Source organism: Strongylocentrotus purpuratus, unplaced genomic scaffold (assembly GCF_000002235.5).
Source record: "Strongylocentrotus purpuratus isolate Spur 01 unplaced genomic scaffold, Spur_5.0 spur5_scaffold_13, whole genome shotgun sequence".
Taxonomy (NCBI): Eukaryota; Metazoa; Echinodermata; class Echinoidea; order Camarodonta; family Strongylocentrotidae; genus Strongylocentrotus; species Strongylocentrotus purpuratus.
The window spans coordinates 12,933,681-12,956,604 of record NW_022145598.1 but is presented as its reverse complement, the minus strand read 5'-3'; the positions used below and the strand labels follow the sequence as shown (position 1 = coordinate 12,956,604).

General features: G+C 36.6%; 1 protein-coding gene across 3 annotated transcripts in view; it reads right to left on the bottom strand.

The window, feature by feature from the left end:
* Positions 1-18,032, bottom strand: part of LOC576560 (neurexin-4) — a 46,053-nt gene extending 28,021 nt beyond the window's left edge. For 2 of the 3 annotated variants that reach the window (XM_011678749.2, XM_776858.5), the window contains exons 1-10: positions 17,590-18,031; positions 16,698-16,835; positions 12,542-12,648; positions 11,199-11,365; positions 8,677-8,831; positions 7,350-7,572; positions 6,314-6,398; positions 5,438-5,577; positions 4,339-4,439; positions 1,509-1,742 (exon numbers count right to left, since the gene is read on the bottom strand). In XM_011678749.2, the coding sequence (XP_011677051.2) occupies positions 1,509-1,742; positions 4,339-4,439; positions 5,438-5,577; positions 6,314-6,398; positions 7,350-7,572; positions 8,677-8,831; positions 11,199-11,365; positions 12,542-12,648; positions 16,698-16,835; positions 17,590-18,001 (1,762 nt within the window). In that variant the 5' untranslated portion in view covers positions 18,002-18,031. Of the gene's footprint in view, positions 1-1,508; positions 1,743-4,338; positions 4,440-5,437; positions 5,578-6,313; positions 6,399-7,349; positions 7,573-8,676; positions 8,832-11,198; positions 11,366-12,541; positions 12,649-16,697; positions 16,836-17,589 lie in introns of all 3 variants that reach the window. The other variant, XM_011678751.2, reaches the window with a different exon arrangement.
* Between the last annotated feature and the right edge of the window lie 4,892 nt (positions 18,033-22,924).

Here is a 22,924-nt window from a genome sequence, read left to right as displayed (position 1 = left end):
TTTATAAAAGGCAACAATACACAAACAATAAAGAACAACATCTAAACAGTACAATATTGTTAAAAAACAAGTAACAGTTACTTTCGTTCTTTTTTTAGGAATATCAATGACTCGCTTGAAGTTTTCCAGGCTTTTTTCTATCACTACAAATATATTTTATGATTTTTATTACAAACAACTAAGAAGGAATGCATATAGATTCAAAGACATTTACTTTTATCTATCATTTGCATTTTACTCCACATGTATTTGCATATTTGAAGCTATAACATAAGGATAATTTTTTAATGCTGATAAAAGCAAATAGAGAGAGATCAAAGCAACATTATTTCACAGAAAAATGTTAGACATTTAGAGAGGAGAAACCAAGTGAATATGATAGTAAAGCAATTATTGAAAAATTTAAGTTTTCTGAATATTATGCTTATCTTTGCAATAAAAACTTTTGGAATGTGGAATTTGCATTTAAATTTTGTCTAAAGCCAGTATACAGCATTAGTGTAAACCTAGATATATTTTATAAATAATTGGCATCGAGAGTGCAATTTTGTTTCATTGTTGCTTGTTTGCTTGTTTGCTTGTTTTCTTGTTTGCTTGTTTCAAAATAATCATGATTATGCCAAAAAATGAATTATTAGAAAATAGTGAAATATAAGTAGGAAGGAGAATGTTAGAAGAGTTGGCCTCATTTGAAGCAATACAACTCACTGATGTTAGAATCAATCTTACCTCATGGAAAGTCCTTAAATTATAAGCTGGATAAACATGATCAAAATTGGCAATGATTTAAAACTGATAGTGATGCTTATGACAAAAATCATAATCATAAAACCAAGTTGTCCATTATTGAAAGCAAAATCTTATAAAAACCACAATCAGGTTGTTTTTATAACCTGAAGTATATTATAGATTCTATAAGAATACAGATCACATGCAAAATGTACAGTCTACAAATATGTTTTGGAGTCTATCCACTTTCCTAAATAAAAACATAATGAAACTGACGTGTGATGAATTAATGAAGAATTCAACTGTACGTGTATCTTTATGATATTTACTTATTAGCTGAAAGCCATTGAGATCAGCTTGGTCTATTGATGATTTAGAACTGGCTGGTGTACATATTTAAAATAAATTTTCTTCGAATGATATCATCTGCCCAATCTTACAATGAAGGAGTTATTTTTAAGATAAGACTCCTAAAAGTCATTTAATAATGGTTTTCATACACCTGTTGACATAGACAGATCACCCTATTGCAAAATGTAAAATATATCAAGAAGACAAATAAACAGAGTACTTTACAGCCCCACTGTACTACTTGTAGCTACTTGCTCCCCCTATATAGAAAACAATGTCTAATCGGTGACCAGTGGTCCCCATTATCCTCTTTTTCTTATGTTAATTGAGAGGTGGGTTAATGAGATAGCCACCTGTCAGTGACCTCCCTGGGTGGTCTAATCCCTCCTAGCCAAACTAGTACAGACGACCTTTAAGAACACACTTACAAAATTGGCAACGGACGCCGGTGAACTTGGGGTCGGTGCAGAGGCACACCGGTCTCCCGTCCTGCTCCACACAGGTGCCTCCATTGGCGCACTCAACCTCGCCGGCCACGCAGGGGTTCCCGGGGAGGGGGCAACCATCCAGGGTCACCCCCCTCATGACCAGGGTCCCATAGACCTCGGTAGGGACCAGCATCTCCTCCTGCATGTAGATGTTCTGCATGCATCCCTCGAATCCTGGCGGGGAGAGAGAGAGTGAGAGAGAGAGGTAGAGAGGGAGAAAGGAACCAAAGAGGATGGGAATTGGGGTGAGGGATTGGATTAAGAGCGTAATGGAAGCCATGGGGTCAGGGGTTAAGGTTGAAGGGTCATTCACAGGTCAGGGTTAGGGTTAAGATTGAAGGGTCATTCACAGGATGGAGAATGGAAGAAGAGTTGAGATGCAGGGTTAATTAAGATGTAGAATTATAAACAAGCAAAGATTAGACATCGAGACAGCGGTAAAAGAATGAAGCAAATAGAAGAATGTGTCAGAATCTTAAAATTCACAAGAAAAAGGAATAACAAATAGAATTATAGAGTTTAAAGCAAGTGAAAGAGTTTTGGAAAAAATGTTATCCAAAAAAAATGAACAGGGAAAAAAAATAATGAGCAAGACAGAAAGACATAGAAAGAAAGATATAAACACACACACATACACACACATACAGTCACATAGTTGGATTAAAAGATGGAGAAGAAGAGAGAGAGAAACATGGATCTAAAAGCATGTTTAGCACAAGACAAAGCACAAATAACAGAAATTAGTAAATGCTTGTAAATGAATGAAATGAATAGGAATGAAATTAATTTGTACTGACAGCAGGATATATGATAGAAAATCAAATCAAATGAAATTATAGCAAAAACAGCAATAAAATAAAGCATTGGCTATCTGCTGTACATGTTAATCTATGACATAACAACTTAAATTAATGCATCTTTCTTTAAAATGAAATAAAATTGCAAGCTTTGAAGACTTAGCAGGCAGGATCATACTTAAAACTGCGTTATAGTTTCAGATTGTTTGTATGGAGCATAATTAGTAAGCTCATCAGATAAAGATAACATATTGACAGTATAACTACATATACATTTGCTCCAGATACGTAGAAAAATATTTCACCGTGCATTAATTTGGCCAAATACATTCTCTTAAAATGTTAGTCTCCAATTTTTCTCCTTTACCAGTACTAAACGTCTTTTTTAAAAGCCCAGAAAGAGAATTTCTATCTAGCTCTTCATCTTAACTAACTGAAATTGAAATATTTCATACCGGATCCTATTATTGCAAGCATTAATATAACGAAAATTTATGCAAAATGTATTAAATTCAATATAAGAGCGTTAGTTTTGGGACAGCGCATTAAAGAAAACAAAATGGCTAAAATGAAATGACCGGGTGAGAGGAATAGAAAAGTGGAAAGGCATGTGTTAAAATATGCATAGATGAGTGAAATAACAAGATATGTTATAAAGGTAAGAATTATAGAGTGACAAAGTCTTAATATACAATGGAGATCAATTATTTGCAACATATTCAAGTCAGCTGTTTTTTCTGCACATATTTGTCAAATTATCAATTTTTTTCTGTTAACAAGAAAAATTCAATATAAATTCTTAATGTACACAAATTCTTTAAAAAAAGTTTTGATTTAATTTTCTGGAAAAGAGTGTACATATTTATTCCAGTTACTGATATCATTTTCATTGCAATCTCCACTGTAATCAAGACATGATAAATCTGAAGGAAAAACAAGAAAACATTCATTTTAGAGTGATAACATAGAGTAAGGAACGACGTCATTTATGAAGTGCAATTGAGAAGGGGGTTTGTACGAAAGTGATAAGCTGGAGAATATGAATGGTTGTGACTTGTGAAAATGAAGCTAAGATTTAAAAGAATGACAAACCTAAAGCTACAGCATTTATAGAGGGACATGTAGGAAAGGGAAGAGAACTCGTACCCCCCCCCCTCCCCCCTCCCCTAAATATAAGGATTCTTTAGATTAAGGTAGAGATGCAGAGAAACGGGTGTCAGACAATTTTGAGCGAAAAAGCTTTGATAAGGGTTAGATTTTTGAGAATCAAGGCCAGTTGAGAAGTTGCATAGAATGAGATAGAAGGAAACATCCTCACTGGATACAAAGTTTGATTCAAATATGACATCAGTTTCCACTGCTCCCCTTCTTCTGCAGAATTATATATGTGTCACCAATCGATGTCTAAAATATTTTAGACAAAATACTACTGTAAACAACATCACCAATATTGTACAATAATGGGTGTTTGGAATTAGATTATAATACCAATATAATCATTGAATTAAATACCATACAGTGATATCTTGAAATAAGCTTTAAGAAACAGGCTTAAACATAATCAGTCAATTTCATCATAAAACTTGGTTTGAGAAGGTGAAATGTGTGCGATGGCATAGAAATTATCTGGCAATATTTACAAGCAAAATCAATCGCTTCCTCGTCTTTGCTATTGTGTTGGTTAAATGGAGACATTATCTAAAATGTACTGTTATTTTTTTCTCTACATCCCTTACATACATGTTTCTACTATACAGTGCATTCCAGGAAAAATGAAACCGAGAATTATCAATGTTTTATCATAACTTGATCAACATTATAATGAATAACTAACACATATTTGTCAAGCTTAGATCCTCTTCTTTCATTTGATGCAACCCATTGTGATTAAGTTATGATAAAACGTTGATGATTCTCGGTTTCGTTTTTTCTGGGACGCACTGTAGTATGTCCCAAACAATTTGGAGACTCACCCTTGCCGTTCCAACCTCCTAAGTATACTGTTCCGCGCGGTGTTAGAGTCTCTGTGAACATGAACGATGCAGACTCCCCATCCAGCTCCAACACTGCTTTGCTGCGATTAATAAATTAATTAATTTCATTTAATAATTACAACCATAAAGATTTGGTGAGTAATATTAACCTTTGCTTCAATAAACTTGTTCCACAAGGATCAATTTGTTTATAAAGTGTGCAATATCATTATATTGTGGTCTGGCTGTTTTTAACAAGTAGATTTCATTTCATTTCATTCTTACAACCATCCGTATTTGATGAATATTAACATACACTTAGTCCACAATGATTGATTTGGGTGAAAATGTTGTGCATTATCAATATATTTTGGTCCGGAGGTAGGAGGGTTGACCCCTCTCTCAATATTATGAAGCTCCAACACTGCTTTGCTGCGATGAGCAAGTAGATTTCATTTCATTTCATAATTACAACCGTTAAGATTTGATGAATATTGGCATTTGCTTCATCACACTTATTCCACAATGATCAGTTTGTTTACAAAGATTGTGCCTTATCATTAAATTGTGGCCCGGCTACGATCAACAAGCAGATTTCATTCCATTTTATAATTAAAACCATCAGGATTTGATGAATATTAGCATTTGCTTCGATTACACTTATTCCACAATGATCAGTTTTTGTAAAAAGATTATGCATTATCAATTTTTGTGGTCTGGTGGTATTAGGATTAACCCCTCTCTCAATACTTTTTTTAAAATAGAAATATCCATTAAAAAAAACAAATACATTTAAACATAGCTGTAAGTTTATTCATCTAAACAAAAGATTTTAGCTTGATGTCACTAACAAAATCATGTTTAGACAACTCATTTATGCAGTAGAAACAACTTTAAATTAATTTGATTTTATTCTACTAATCCACTTTAGAGATGATTTTGATAAAATGTTTGCATATCGTGTAACAAAAACAAATCAAAATCCAGCTTAATTTATGTGCTTTCATAACCAATATTTTTCATGGATATGTACTTTAGCAGAAATGTGTGCTATAGAATTGGTTTGAGAAATTAATTATTTAGATGAATAAGTCCCTACCTCTTTGCCATTGTAAGATTGACTTCATGCCATAAACCATCGTGTAGCCTTGCTCCAACGGATGTGGAGTAATCGAGAGTGAGAGCAATGTGAGGATCGGTCGCTAGCTTCACCATCAGAACACCATCCTCAAGATCCAACTGTACAATAGAGAGCAATTCAGTTTTAGCTTTACATAACACAATGATAAACTAATTACAAAGAGGTAGGATCGATCCAAATCAATCGCAAGTCCTCCAATCAATTGCAGGTTTTGCAGTCTCCTATCTCTTATTTACAAAGCTTCGATTGATATCAATCACAAACAAGTTATGATTGATATCAATTCTTTGTAAGTCGGGGCCCAGGTCTGGGAGAAGAAAGTTATAATGCAATTTTTTTTCCAAGATTGGATGTCTCTGAATACATTGTGAATTAAAATCCAAAACAAGAATTGCATACTGGAATTTTAAGAGTCTGCATGTTGACAGAGGAAAGGGGAAGGCAACGCCTCACATATTTGCAATGGGCAACAAAAAATGAAAACAGCAATACCAGCTTTTTAATAATAGCAAATAGACAAAAAATAGAGGGCCATGACCACCAATGTCTGTAACAGACCTAGATAATGATGAAGATGATATCTGACTAGAACATAAAATTGATTTCAATTAACTTCCCTTGACAAAAACAATGTGTGATGCCCAGATTTGGGGATCTTATATTACCAGATAGAAGTATTATTAGAAAAGACAAAATGAGCCCTGTGCATGTAGCTACATTCAAAATTATTTGATCTCTTTTGGTATCCACTTTTTAAATCATCATCTTTTCCCCCTTATTCCTTTTTTTTTCATTCTTATCAATCTGCATAAAGTAAAGAGCTTGCATGCTTACGGTTAGCCTTCCTTGGTGTGTGTCATTCATATAGACATGAGCTGTCATGATCAGAGCAGAGGCGTTAGCTGTCCTGAATGCAAATCTGTCGTAAACAAACAAATAAAGAAACAAATGAATGAATAAAATGACCAATAAACAAACTGCAATTTAGATGCTGACAACGGATAGTCAACCTGTTTGAAACATCGAGCCACTCCCGCCACCCATCCTCTCCAAGCGCTATAGTTCTCCTTAGAACTATAAGCTAAGAAAGATAACCAACAGTCTTTTTCAAGATTACACAAACAGTCCTTTTCAGGACTCAAGCCTACTGTATAAAGTGTAATTTGCACTTTATAATCCAGCAATCTCATCTAAGACTTGTCTTTCCAAGCATTCATTTGACCACATATAAATTTGTTTAGACATTTTATTTCTCAATGATATACTGTCCTGATGGGGCTTCTGGCTTGTTGTGTTAGGAAAACTTGCGTACATGCCTTGATGGCCCCCAGGGCTATGTTGGCGGGAGCCTATTCTTCCTGGCAGATCCAACCAAGCCGATATATATCATTGAGAAATAAAGTATCTAATCTAAATGTATTACATTGCTAGAGCAAGGACATACATATACATGTACAGTGTATATCAGCAACAACAAATGGCAATATGAGTAATGAAAAAAATTACAATACCGATACAGGTCTACGGATCATAGTTATTAGGTTAACCATTTCCATACCCGGGCAGCTTGACCGGATGCACCTGCTATTGCAATATTTTTATGTTTTCCATTGATTTTGTCTCAATTCATGTTTGTTATATTGTTGTAAATAAAAAAAAAATTGAATCCTTGCTAATTGAAGAAAAGTGTATGGTGAACTACAGCCTTCAAAACTTCTATTGCTTACAATAAGATTAAAATGCAACGTGTTGATCTAGACTTACTCCGAAAGTAGTTTGATAAGGTTATGCGTATGATAGTAGCTCAAGGGTTAGACATAGCTTTATACTACCATCAATAACCTTAACAAATTACTAAGTTAAACTCTACCTTAGGCTCAAGTCAGATGTATGCCACCCCTCCAGATGAATGTAGGATTCTGGGGTCGGGAAGGTCACCGGGACGATGTCGATGTCGCGGCACTCAAAAGACGGGGCTCCGCCCATGAAGAAGACCCTGGTGGAGGACTGGGCGTGGAGGGCGCTGGTCACGTCAAAACGATTGATATAGACCTCCTTCAGGCATCCGACAACGTTGGTGCTTACAGGAAGACCTTAGATTGATAGATAGATTAAAAAAATGATTTCATTCATCATAAAAAACATTTAAATACAATAACATACAATATCACTTAGATATAAAGTAACAATAACATACATTACAAAGATAATCATATAATGTACATCATAAAGGTAATCTGAACAAAATATAGGGGAAAGTGAGTATTTATGAGAATGAGGAGACAGCTAGAAAGGAAATGCCTTATTAGTGCTGCCACCTACATAAAACTGAAAATTTGAAATTACGGGAAAATTATGATTTTCAAACGAGTTTTTGATGTGAGAAAATTAAATAGGCCTATAGTTGTCTTCTTCACAAAATCTAAAGATTATGAAGCTGAATTAAAATGGAATTTAGAAATATATCCAGGTACTATACGTGAATAATCTCAAGCATTCAATATTGTGTGTCATCAAAGTGATAGGGTTAAGGGTATGACACTCATCAGAAGTTTCCATTACTTGGGCTGAGATTCACATACTTGAAATATACAGGCAAGTGACACTTTGGAATATTAGCAGATTGTGTAAGATTATTTCAATGGGCAAGTCAAAGCTATCACATGTTTGTCATTATGTTACTGATGCATCAAGTACATGTATACCTCATGGGTTCATAAGTTCATGACCCCAATAGTGCAATACATCGCATCAATTATCAAGCAAAATAATACTTTCTGATGCTTACAATATGAACATGACGGACAAAGAAAGAGGTCAAAATATACAGTTCCTCATTCTACCCTCAACAACTGCTGTGGTAGACGAGAAATGAACATCCCTTCACTGCTATTATGTAAAAATGTGAAGAACAGGTGTCACATGCATATTCACCTGTTCTACACATTTTTACATAATAGCAGTGAAGGTATGTTCCTTTATCTACCACAGCAATTGTTGAGGGTAGAATGAGGAACTGTATATTTTGTCCTCTTTCTTTGTCCCTCATGTTAGTAGTGTTATGTACTTGGAGATTTAAAAAACATAAATGAACCACACAGTTTGAACTTGCCTAATAACAAGCTTCACATCTTAGTAAGATTAACCCTCTTTAACCCCCAATTGGGTCAAAGGTTACAATATGCAAATGAGCTTACCTGGATATCCATCCAGACCCTCTCCACCTCCGATATGACTGACAGGGTCAAAGGTGAAAACAGTGTTGCTTCCTGTGATGGTGTGGTTCATGGTGGAGTTGTCAAAGGTCACCGTGACGACCCTCTCATTCTGAGCGACCGAGACGGAGTGCCAGCTGATGGTTAAAGTGGTGGAGAAAATGAAAGAGAGGTGTTAATTAGATCTCTGAATTTGCAGATGAAGTTTATTGATTGTAAAATATTTGCTAAATGTAACTCCTTCAAGAAAACAAATTGGATTTCATATGCAGGTGATTAAGAAAGCTTAAGTGATAAGAGTGCTTTTAGTAACATGGCTCACACACAAGTATGGCTCATCATATGATAAACAACTACACACAAGTATGGCTCATCATATGATAAACAACTACACACAAGTATGGCTCATCATATGATAAACAACTACAGGAACTTATTTTTAAGAGTGATGAGAAAATATATCTAGTCTATGTAGTTGTGCATTTAGTTTTTAGATAGTGTACATGTTTAATTAAGTATATCAACACGACTTGGACCTTTTAAACCTCATTCCTTCCTTTTTGCTAAATTCAAATGTTCCTTTCTTTTTGCTAAATTCAAATGTTCCTTCCTTTTTGCTTTATTTTCAAATGTTCCTTCCTTTTTGCTAAATTCAAATGTTCCTTCCTTTTTGCTAAATTCAAATGTTCCTTCTTTTTTGCTCAATTTCAAATGTTCCTTCCTTTTTGCTCAATTTCAAATGTTCCTTCCTTTTTGCTAAATTCAAATGTTCCTCCTATGCAGATGACCTCTTCCTAACACAAGAAATGGTCAATGATTCTATTTTCCTGCACATCATCAGATAGCTAGACAAGTAATTAGATAGTTATGCCAATCATCTATGTAGTTGAGGCTACTTCAGTATATGCTCTATTCAAATACACTTTACACTGGTTAAGTACATTCTCACTCCTACTGGCCAATTTATATATGCGTAGTATGCAATATATAAAATGGAACTGCATGTTTAATTGTTTCAATATGTACAAATTCTATGGATATTTTTTTGCACTGAAAGATAAAAGTGAATCAATTACGTGTGAAATGCATCTGAACAAAGACAAAAAACGGCAAGGAAGGTTGGGCAGTGACAGATAAGGGGGCACAAACAGCACATATCCCTCTCTCCACCCTTGTTAAACCCAATTTCATATGAACCTGATTAGGGTAATTATATTTCTCAATGTATATCAGTTTGCTGAGGTTTTTTTAACAATTCAACGCATCACTGAATATGACATCATGCTACTGATATCCCATACTCTCACTTACACTTATAATTATGTTTATATTATTTTCAATAATCAGGTGATACAGACTGTACAAAGTCATGTTCAAAATTTGAAATCAATGATTTCCCCAAGTCATTTGTCACTAGTGAATTCTTGGTATTTAGAAATAAATGACAAACTTCCACTCAATGTAATCCTTTTCATTTCAATGTACCTTCTTTTCATGAAACAAATGCAAATAAATGAATTATTTTTTACAATGCAAAAACCAGTAAGAGTAATTTTCTCTTGACATAAACGCTATCAAGTAGATCAATGCATTCTTTTCAGGATGTCGGGATCAAGATACACCGTCGACCAGACTGAATAATTTGAAACGGAAATCTATGTCCCTTCACAGTTCAGAATGAGAGCTGCAGGAGTCTGGAATATTTGTCATTTAAACCATGATTATAATGACACTAATCTTCTAACATCCTGTGTACGGCGTACGCTACTTCTCTTCAAGGAATTATGCGTTGGTTACGGGAGAGATTGAAGAAATAACATGCAAATTGTTTCAAGATGCATCTCAAATTCATGTGCACCCATTAATTTTCAAAGGGAATAATACTCCATGTACATGAACTATGTTTAAAACTTGATAATATGAGACTGATGTATGTTTCGATTGTTCCATTTTTATGTAGTTAATATTTGTACCTAAATTATACAGGTATTTTCAAAAGTACTACTCAACATGCATAACTGTCAATCTCTAGGATAAACTTTTTTTTTCTTCTTTTTTCTTCTTCTTCATTATTTCTCTTTATCCTCCTTCTCCTCCTTCATCTCCTCCTCCTTCTCCTTTTTTCATCTTCTCAATCTTTCATCTTCTCAATCTTTTTCTCATTCCTATTCTCCATCTTTTTTTCTTCTTCTTCTTTATCTTTTTCTTCTTTCCATACTCGTTCTCATTTTCCTTCTTCTTCTTCTCCTCCACTTAGTTCTTTTTCTTCTCCTTCTTTTCCCCCTTCTTCTTCATTTCCTCCTCCTCCTCCTCCTTCTTCTTCTTCTAATTAAGCTATGCACCTTATCACAAAGATGAAGTTGAAGGAGTTGAAGGGGTTGAAAGGGTTCAAGGATGTTGTATAATAACTGCACATAATAATTAACAACACCTACATCATTTCAAGATATCAGCATCACAACAACTTGCCGGGCTTTTTTTTTTTTTTTTTGACAGTAACTTACACATTATCATTGACGACACCAAGTTCCAAGAACTCCAAGATGTCCTGTGTGCTGTATTTGATATTAACAGAGAGCTTGCCAGCCTGGATGAACACAGCTAGGTAGGTCTGGGTTGGTAGAGCTCCCACTGCATAGTACAAGACTGCTGATTTGTGGGTTGGATTGATCTGTGTGGTTAGGTGGATTAAAGAATCATCGTGATTGGGTGATACTTATCAATCTGGGTGGATTACATCTATCATTCCCATGGTAACTCAAGTAGTTAATCTTTTTTCTTCAGAAATAAATCTCACAACTCATTATTATTCTTTTGCCACATATATGAAATAATGAGATGATTGTGTACAATTAATGTCTTGACTGCTCGTAAATACATGGAAACTGGGATATACATCTGTCAGATGTTTTCATCATCATCTTCCCACTAACAAAGCATCATGTCATGCTGAATTAGCTAGCTCATCAGTACCAATGTCAATTAAAGACATCACATTCATACATCATTCATTAGTTTGGCACAAGCCATTCAAGTACAGATTAATCAAAATAACTACTGAAAATGAATCCAGTATCATGGGATTTCAATCAAAGTGAATTTGATTTTGAATAAGAATAAACTGGAAAAAAAGCTTGGTACAAACAGAGCTGCAATAAAAATCTGTATTTACGACATACCCGTACTTGCCCCAAAATACTTTGCCAAATGCAACTCAATACAACACTCATCAGAAAATTTGTTTTAAATTTTCCTTAGATTGTGCTTGAATATGCATGTGGGCCAGACTAAAAAAAATTAAATGTTTATATCTTAACCTATTACCTACTGACTGCTCTCATATTTGCAGTAGGTTAATTGCACATTGACTCCTTATTAGTTGAAATTATTACATAAAACTATATGAAACTATATACAACATGTCCATATTGGAGGGTAGAATTTGTCAAATAAGACCTTCTTTGAGATTCGATACCTTATCTACATGTTTATTTTACTTTCATAACTTTTACCAAATATTACAAATATTAAATGAAGGCAACTCCACACAGATGTACAGTTTAATCCTAAATCATACTGTAAACTCGTATTAAGCCTCATGGTTTATAAGCAAAATCATTTCATCACACGTAAACCTACTCTAAGCCGCTGGGTTAATTGTTTTCAATTCAATTTATTTCCACTTTAAAAACAATTTACAAATCAATACAAATGAATAATAGTGGTGGGGTCATGAAAAGCACTGATTGGCTTATTGAAAATGACCCCTTAAAAAGTATACACATAACATATTATACATTGTAAGAAAATATGGAGCAAATGAAACGTAAAATTAAACATCACTGACCTTAAACTTCATACTGATTAGGTCTTGAGCACTGTAAGTTTCTTGGTTTCCCAGATACAGTGTGTAGGTGAGATACTGGAAGCCTCCGAAAGTAACTGGGGTAGCACCTGATAAAAAAAAGGGACAATTAAGGAAACAAACTGATAATTCTCTGGTAATCACACATTATTCATTTTTTTTTTAAATATTAAACATCACCATAATCATCAGAAGATTAAGAATGTATTTGAGACTTGATAATCAGGTACAGAACTTTAGGAAGAGTAGATCACCACCTGCAATATATGGGGAACCTCGAAAATAAAACAGTTGTAAAATAGCACCCATTATAAGATTGAGAAGTCATCACAAAGAAAATAAAAATCCAAGTTCAATAACAATTGTTTTCTTCATCTCTACTGTCTCAAAAGGTATTAATTTACACAAAATATGAGTCAATATTGGATATATAATATGTAGTTTGATTATAGCTGTCAGCAGAATAGCACAGTAATTATCTGGGGTAGCACATGACATCAAGAGAAAGGTGATAAATCACTTGTTATCACACATCCTTTTTCTCTCTTTGAGAAATATTTATCCTCCCAAATCATGATTACTGTAATCAACAATTAAATACACATTATTTTATTAATTTTTATAATTTTCTTTTCTGGTCTTTTTTTCTTTAAAAAATAGAAAATAAGTTATGACTAGTTAATAATATTACTAATGACAGGAAGAACCAATTATTCAGTGGTCATATCAAGGAATTTTCAATTTTTGGATGAAAGAAATGGATACCGGTAATAGGTGTCATATATGCCATACTGGACACAATGGAACAGCCCTTTTCAGTTTGTCAAGGTTTATATTGATAATCACCTCTTCCTTAGCTCTGCTTTAAAATAATGAATGAGTTATCTCTCCTGTGCACAACTCCACTGTATATGAGTACAGACCACTTGGTCCCTAAAGGAAATTTTTTTAATTAGCTTTATAAATTAGCTCCTCTACACATCTTTATGAGTACTAGAGAACTATGTCCCACATGGCACATTACATCCACAGTACTGCCTGCAATCAACTTCTCTCCCTGATTATGTTGCTAACAAGACTACAGCATGCCCCATACAGCGGAGTGTATCCAGCAAAGCCACCCCACCCCCTCCCTTTTTTCATCTTTTTTATTGCTTGTCATTGTTCTTGTGTGTTGGACACCCCTCCCCCTTTTGATTTGTTCTTGCCCGATGATTTGTTTTAATCATTATGCTTGCTAGCCAGAATTGGGGAGAATTGAACCCCTCCCTCCCTCCCCTCCCTCCCCTTTCTCCCCTCTCTCCTCTTCCCTCCCTTTCCTCGCTCCTCTTCCCTACCCTCTCTCCTATTCCCTCCACTCCCTCCTCTTCCCTCCCCTCTCTCTCTCCCTCCCCTCCCCTCCCCTCCCCTCCCCTCCCCTCCCCTCCCCTCCCCTCCCCTCCCCTCCCCTCCCCTCCCTCCCCTCCCTCCCCTCCCCTCCCCTCCCCTCCCCTCCCCTCCCCTCCCCTCCCCTCCCCTCCCCTCCCCTCCCCTCCCCTCCCTCCCTCCCTCCCTCCCTCCCTCCCTCCCTCCCTCTCCCTCCCCTCCCCTCCCCTCCCTCCCCTCCCTCCCCTCCCTCCCCTCCCTCCCCTCCCCTCCCCCCTCCCCTCCCTCCCTCCCTCCCTCCCTCCCTCCCCTTCCCTTCCCTCCTCTCTTCCCTTTCCTTCCCTCCCTTCCCTTCCCTCCTCCCCTCCCCTCCCCTCCCCTCCCCTCCCCTCCCCTCCCCTCCCCTCCCCTCCCCTCCCCTCCCCTCCCCTCCCCTCCCCTCCCCTCCCCTCCCCTCCCCTCCCCTCCCCTCCCCTCCCCTCCCCTCCCCTCCCCTCCCCTCCCCTCCCCTCCCCCCCTCCCCTCCCCTCCCCTCCCCTCCCCTCCCCTCCCCTCCCCACTTCCTTCTATATTTTTACAAAATCCTGGAGCTGCCCCTGAACAGGTAGCTGATTGAATCATCACGTGTGCCAATCCCATTGGAGCTGACTCAGAAGAACGCTGCAGCTGACGAGCGAGCGCCCAGGCCCCTTACTCACAGTCAGCTGACAACCGCTAATTACCCGTTCACGTGTTCTGTTCCGCAGGCCTGCAGGAACCGTTCACATTGCAACCAACTCTCCCTGACTTTAAAGTGGGACTGCACTACTTGTAGCTACTTGCGCCCTCTATATATCCACAAATGCCTAAGCGGTACCCATTGGTTCCCCATAGTCCCTTTTTTCTTATAATTGAGAGCTAATTTGATGTGATAACCACCTGCCAGTGACCACGCATGGAGGTCTAATCCTTCCTGGCCAAACTAGTGCAGACAGGCTTTAAAGACACTTTAATGTGATCAGTATCTATTTTAAAACACAATGCAACCATCCCTATTGTTCCTGCCATTTTCTTTTGTACTCTCCTACTTAGAAACCCCCAAATTGCAAGATGTTCTCTAACGCATCTGGACATGAGAATGCAATACCAAAACCTATTTGCAAGTCATAGTTTATGCTAATATGATTTCCACCTGAGCTAAAAAGTAAACTGTACTCATTTCCCTTACCTTTTCAAATATATTGTAATTCAGGTATTTCCTCAATAAACTGTTATCATATGACTATTTGACCCTCCTAATTTCTTTATCTCTTTCCTACTTAAATCAAAGGAAAACAATTATAGTACATTCTTTTTTAGTTCCATAAAAAGAAAAAACTTCCCTGTATAATTATTTTAATCATTCTTGAACCTCTTTTTACCCTGCCTAAAATTATAGGAATGAATCAAAAAAGAAATGAAATACAATTCTTGTGATATCTGATACATGTATATCAATACTTAGAAAGAGCTGTTTTGCTAATAAAGACCAAAATGGATGCCTATAAATGGAAGGTTACAACCTGAAACTTATGAGGAACCCACGCAAGTATTAAAACAAAATATCATAAGGGGAATGTTCTGGAGAATATTTTTTTATAAATGCGAAAGCTCTTTTCCGATTTGTAATCTTCACCCCCAATCTTCATGGACTTTTTGCCCTCTGTTTCAACCCCCGTTTCCTATCTAGATACTATAATTGGAGGGGAAACTTTTTCCTGTGAGCTCGCGAGACTGCACATGATGCACCGAGCCCCCAGCGCTAAATGTCTTGTGGTTTAAGGACTATTTTGTACCTAACAGTAGTGAAACATTGTCAAGTCATCACTAAAATAGAAAACTGAATGTAGAGGTGGTCTAATTGATATGTGTACTCCCGACTAAACTGATGTTTTCTATATTTGTATTATTTAAATAATTACAATGATGCCTGCTTTTTGTCCAAACACATATTTTAATTAGTTGTCAGGGATACCATTGAGGTTCATCCAATTACCCTGAAAAGAGACCCAAGAATTTTGGAGCCTAACAGTAACATATTCTGTATAATATGAAGCCTAAAAAAGAGAGCTGTCAGAGCCTGTAATCAGACAGAAGCTCTAAATTGGCAATTACCCTGACTTGTATTCTAATGAATGTTGCACATGTAAATTTTCTTAATCTTAATATATAACTGTCTTCAAACCTTTCCAAACAGGGGGTATAATTTTGTTTTGAAATTTAATTGATTTGTGCTAGATCTATTATGTCCACTAGAATATATATGCACAGACACCCAAAAGAAGTCTGCAAGAATAGTTTTCATTGCAAGGAATGATGTTAATATCAAATACATAGAAAGCAGGATTGAGTTTCAATTTGAAAAATCCTATCGAAGGCAAAAAGCTGACCAAATTAAACTATATAAGATCATGACTCGACGAGAAGATATACAGAGAGATGTATTATTCTCTATGAGAGGTCATATCTTCAAAATTGAGAAGCCACATTGTAAGACAGCTAGGTGCTAGGCAGAGGTCCCTTGCTTTTTGATCTATTAACAACTGGAACGGGCTACCCCAATCGACAGTCCAAGCATCATCTATTAACAGCTTTAAATCTAAACTTGAAAAGCATTAGCATCACCATCCTAACAAATATACCCCTTTATCACCACACTAATGCTGTGATTGTCAAGATGGGCTCATAAGCGATGCTTCAAGCCTCAACAACCAAGTATACCAAGTTAACCAAGAAATGATGAGAATGTTCTTACCTTCATGTTCACATCTCTCTCCTTCGTAGCCACTCATGAAGCAGTTGCAGGACAGGGATGAGTAGTCATTGATGCACTCTCCATGCTGACAGGGGTTGACAGTCTCACAACCATTGATACACCCATCCTCAACGCGAACTGATAAAAAAGAGAGAGGGAGAATAATCACATTAAAAGTGATTATAAACAGAACATGAAGTTACAGGGTAGTAAAGATTCATGATTAAGATATCTAAGCAAATTGTTTAAAGATATTGTCTTTTTGTAGCTATAGGAGAGCGTTAATTAAACTTATAATTTAACACAGCGTTAGCATCCTTCTGGCTCTGAACAGGCGGTATATTCAAGGAGCTTGGCAACTTCTTCAGTTCATGACGAGAGTTTAATACTGAGAACAATTCATCAAATTTCCTTTATACAACTTTAACTTTAATCTGTCCCCCCCCCCCCTTCCCCTTCCATTTCTTTTTTACCATCATCAAAAAATCAAAATATATTGATCAATGCGCAATATACCCTACATAATGTACATTCATTGAGGATACACCAATTTTAAGGATATATGCTAAATATGTTGGTATGAAATAAATTGGTTGAATCATATCATATCACTATGAGAGGGAAAAAAGGTTTGGTCATCAAATATGGGGAAAATGTGAAAAAATCATCTTTGGATGAATTTCCGCAGGACCGTTCCCAATAGGGTTAGAGAGGCAACCCTATAATAGCTAAAAATGAAATCATTTCCTTGCCTTGATCACTTATAATTTGTTTAATCTACCGGATAAAAAGGAAATTTAATGACCCCTTTAAATCAACTCAAAGCATAAATGTATATCATTAGATGAAAGACTTTGCACCTATTATAGGTTTACAAAATAATGATTATTACCTCTGTAACTTATGGGCACATCATTTCCTGCTTCCGTCGGAGTTGCTTCAGCGCCGCTGCCGACTGTTGATCCACTCCTCTCTGTCGCAGCGGCTTCAGTAGGTAGCGACCCGCTCGTCTCACTGGTCCCCGAAGCCGTCACGTTCCCGCTGGTGTCATTTGAGCTCGGTGGCTGAATGTCAGGGAGGGCGGTGGTGTCAGGGGCAGGGGGGTTGGTGTCGGCAGGGGGGTTGGTGTCGGCGGTGGCAGGGGGGTCAGTGGGGGCCTGGTTGGTGCCTTGAGGGGGGCTGGTGGTGACCTGGATGGGGTTGGCGGCAGCAGGGGTGGAGCTGGAGGAGGTCCAGCTGAATTGGACGTTAGCGATGCAACCCATCAGCCTGTCGTAGCTGCGTGGCATCGAGGATATATCCATGGATGGGAGACCTGATGAAATAAAACAAGAAGAGAAGAAAAAAATTAGAGGGTTGCAATAAATAACTGTAACACCTACATTGTAGATGCTTTTGTATCACAAATAACCAACTGCAGAATTACATGTAAATGTATTCTTATTTAGATTTCATTTCTGTTATTTAATATTTTCATAGTTTGCTTGATGCAATACAGGCAAACCTGCTTTAAATAGGACTCTTATATAGGAAGACACTCTCTCTCTTTATAAAGACAACATGAACCTGAACATAAAAACCTCCTACCTAGAAAAAAAATCTCTCTCTCTCTCTCTCTGTCTTCCCTAAGTGGACTTTGGGGAGAAAGAGGGGGCTTTGCTTTATAACAGTATTACAGAGAGCTCATTTGAGAATTAATTCATACTTTTCAAATATTTCTTTTTTATTCTACAAAAAATACTCTACAACCAGGCACCAAATGCACACTATTTTGTATGCTCCTTTTTCTTCAAGGAATGCAGTATTTGTAGAAGTATTCAATCAAATGGTTTAGTATCATTTCTTCCCATATCTTTAACTATCCCTTTGCATCACTATACCCTACTTCATGCAAAATTGTTCTTCAACAAAGCACGCAGTGACGGTAGTGAGGAAAATCGTCACGCAAGTTGTATGCGATTTTCCTCACTACCGTCACTTCGTGAAAATAGGGACAAAGTGACTGTTTCCACATACACATAATTTACACTCATGCATTATAATTCCAAGAGGCATTATAAACGTTGAAGGTTTTAATCGCGTAGTTTCCCCATGACTTACACTCTCCAATGGGCCATAGTATGAAAGCTTGGTGCCCGTAGGCAAGGAGGATATATTAAGGCTATTTGATGCATTAGTGACAAGATTGAACGTGAATCAAGCAAAAACGATTGCTCTTCGCCAGCAGCCATTACAAATAGATGTTTCGCTGGTTGAATGCTTAAAGACCGCACATGCCGACTTAAAAGCATTAAAGCACTGATGGAACATAATGTGATCCTCTTTGCCTTCTATTTTAAGGTACATTCCAAAAAGCTTTTAGCATGAAATATAGTACAACAAATTCATACACCTTGTGAAATTGATGTTTTAAGTGTTTTTTCATAACTCAAGAAATAAAAGTAGGCTTGTTAAGTTAGGGCCTTTGTTGAATACTTCTAGCTTCAATTTGTCAAACTCTTGAGAAACATAAATTGGGACAATTATTTGTCCACATAAAAAAGTTTACAAAACTTGGTAAAGGTGTAAATAATTTAGTTGCTAACTGTTTACTCATTATGCTTTAATGCTTTAATGGGGGGACCTACACATATATAGGCCTATCCTAAGGACATTGTAATTATGATTAATGCCTTACCGATTGGCAATAGGGCATCAAATTGGTCCCTAACCCACTTCTTCCCATTTTTGAAACACCCCTGCTCTACCATTGGGCCATAATGCCTTCTTCTGCCGCTACAGATCTGAAACCTCTCTTTAATTTGCTCTCGCCGAAACTAGAGCAGGAATCAAGAGATATTACTCGCCAGAAGACAAGGTATTTCCTAATCACCAATATGGTATCCTCGACTTTTGTCCTCAGGTTTTGTTTCAAAGAGGTCACATGTGTGTCTTGGGGCAGTTGTAAGGAGAAAGAGAGAAATACAAGGTCCATTTACACGACTGCAGAAAACACATACAAAACAATCAGAGTTTGCTAATACTGTTTTTTTTTTTTTTTTTTTGTATGTGAGTATATTGCGCATGCCTTGTCGCCACTCTTCACGCAATAGCATGGAAGGGAGGAGGGGGGGGGGGGGGTCACATGAGCAAAAACCAGAATGATTCACAAGCATTTTGAGAGCGACCAGTTACAATTTTTGTTTTATCACATAAGTTTCAGCAGAACACCACACTCCTAGAGGTGGGTTTTTTTGTTGTGTTTATAGTTGCCTAGCAACTTGTGACAGAACTTTGGAACGTGAGAAAAAAACAGGTTGTTTGCTTGTGGTGTAAATGACCCTACACAGGTCAAGAACTTCAAAATATCCTGCAAATTAGATCTTCTCCACCGTACCTCATCGATTTGTGGAAATGAGCATTATAGGTATGAACGAGAAGAGCTATTTATGAGGGTAATTCCCTGAGGTCCCATTCCTATAAGTACTATCCAGGCACATATAATCTACATTTTCTCTGCATTCAAAGCATAATATAAATGGCATTTAATCTGACAACACGGGCACAGACTTTCAAGCCTTTGAATGTAGAATGCATTGATGCCTCCTGGATGTGAAGTGACAATCTGCTGTTAGCCTGTTTCAGTACATAATTTCATAAATGTTTGGTAATGCCATAGTAAAATTTTCCAACTTATATTTAAAACAAATATATTCACATATTTGCAAGGTAAAAACAAATTTTCTCTCCATTATGATGTTGTCTGTTTGCAGCCAGGAGGGGGTTAAATCACGTTCTCTAACGTCCTTCTGGCTCCAAACAGATTTATGAGATATGAATTAGTTGAAGAGTTTGGAATCAAATAATTCTCCATGTTGTACCTTGTATCAATGTGTAATTTCCTATGTTCAATTAGCTTATTAGCTACTCCATACAAGTTTTCATTAAAACAATTGTAGTTTCCATTTTTTTCTCTTACTATGTTTATTTGCCATTTGTGTATATATCATAATACTGTTTTTATCCTTGAGAAGAATTAATAAATTGAACTGAACTGAACTTATGTGGGGCCTTTCCACTCCACATAGAGATTAGAATTTCTTGAAGTCAATACGGATGTTTCATTAAAATATACACAGTACAAGAATTCTGTCTAATTCACTTGACTGAATAGTTTACTCGACCAATGATTTGCATCAGTAAAATATGTTTTAGTGATGCAGTAAACAGTTAAAGTTGTACGCAGAGCAAAGAGACATATACTGTCCTACATTTTAGAATTGTTGATAACTTTTAACTTTACTTCCAGTTAATCAGAAAATTATGATTTTCATCTTTCTCTACAGAACAGAGGAAGAACAGAAGAGTTTAATTTTGGACTTTCAGGGCTTTTGCATTCCATACATTTTCTTACTTCTTTGTATTAAAGAAAAAAGAATAATCATTATGTATGAAATCAATTATATTTCAAATTGAGAAATCCTTTAATGAATATTCCAATTGCGCACATTTCTCTGTTTGAAGCTGATGGCAAAGCCAGGTGGAGTTGAAAAACGCACATGTTTTTATATGCGAGATTGAAAGTAAAAATAGAACAGACATCAATACCTGTGCATTATGTAAAGCGAGACTGCCTTCTATACATACATAACACACACGTGTGGCATGCAGCTACAATAACTCATTCCAGTACTGCTGCACGTGAAGCGCATCGGAATCATCGCGATCCAGCTTGCGTTTGCGTATACAGTTCGGTCTCGCCTCTCTCGGCGGCAGGGGGAATAAAATAAATAAAAGTGACGGCATAAACTCTGTTGGCCTTTAGGGGAAAGAGGGAGATGGATAGTCGGGAGCTTAATTGGAAGGTGTAGAGAACGTTAGGGATGATGACAGAGGGTCTCTTAGCACTTGTTACATCAAATCTCGACCAATAGGAGATGACTTTGTATCTGGAGGGGCATCACTAGTCATTCACAAATAGGGGTATAAATTTACCCAAATAGCCTCTTCAATTTGGGTGTCACTTTTGAATGGAGGGAGTGAACTTACAGAAAAAGCATTTTGAAAAGGGGTGTTGATTTCAAATGGGGGGGGGGCTGAATTTGCCAAGAGGAGGAGAGTCACTAACAAATTAGGGTGTCAATTTCAGATGGGGACCTAATTTACATAAATAGTTTTCAATTTAAAATGGGTTAATAGGGGTGTCAACTTCACTCGGAGGAACCCAATTGGCAGACAAGAGAGTCAGTAGAAATGAGGGTGTCAATATCAATTGGAGGGGGGGGGGTAAGAAAAATATTCACAACAAGATAGCAAATTCAAATAGAGGTTTTATAATCAGACAATGTTGGCAATTTCACATTGAGGACAAAGTTTACTGACAAGATAGCCAAACATTTCCAAGCAAGAAAAAAAGCTGATCAATTTTCCTCCAAAAAAAAGAAATCAAAATTTTCTAACAAATGCTTCTGACTGGAGTGCAGATAACCCCTCCTCTCCTCCTCCTGGAATGCCCCTTGTTTAGTTGGGGAACACATCGCACTGATAGGAGAATATTAGGGATAAACACAGAATTGAAAGATTTGACTAAACATGCAAAGGTGCTGATATATTGGTTCTTTGTTTCTTCTTTTTTGTACGAATGCCAAAATCAGGCTAGCATTGTTTATTCATCAGGACTATGTTTTGAACATGAATGATGGATTCCATTTTGTTTAGTTTTGCTGCTACAAACAGCTACAAACAGCTACATGTGAAACTTCATGTGCAGCATGGTCATTAGTCACACACTCAAATTGTGGAGACTGAGCTCCTTTTTTCTACTCAAGGCACTGTTGCATCTATTATGACAGGTGTGCAAGAAAAGTAATCACCAGTCTGCTTTCTAGATAAGTGTCAGAATCACTCAAATTTTCAGTATGTCAGGATGATATAAGCTAAAACGCGAGTGGTAGTAGTAGTTTCCTTAAAGGTACAGGCATACTCAAGCTAGAAATAAAAATTTGTAATAGTGATAATAATAATAATAATAATAATAATTAGAATAATGATAATAATGACAATAATGATATTAATAATAATAATGATATTAATAATAATGATGATGATGATGATGATGATGATGATGATGATGATGATAATGATAATGATGATGATGATTTAATTATGATAAAAATAATAATAAAAATAATAGTTTATTATACAATGCTCGTGACTGTCAGACTTGACACTTATTATTTAGATCATTT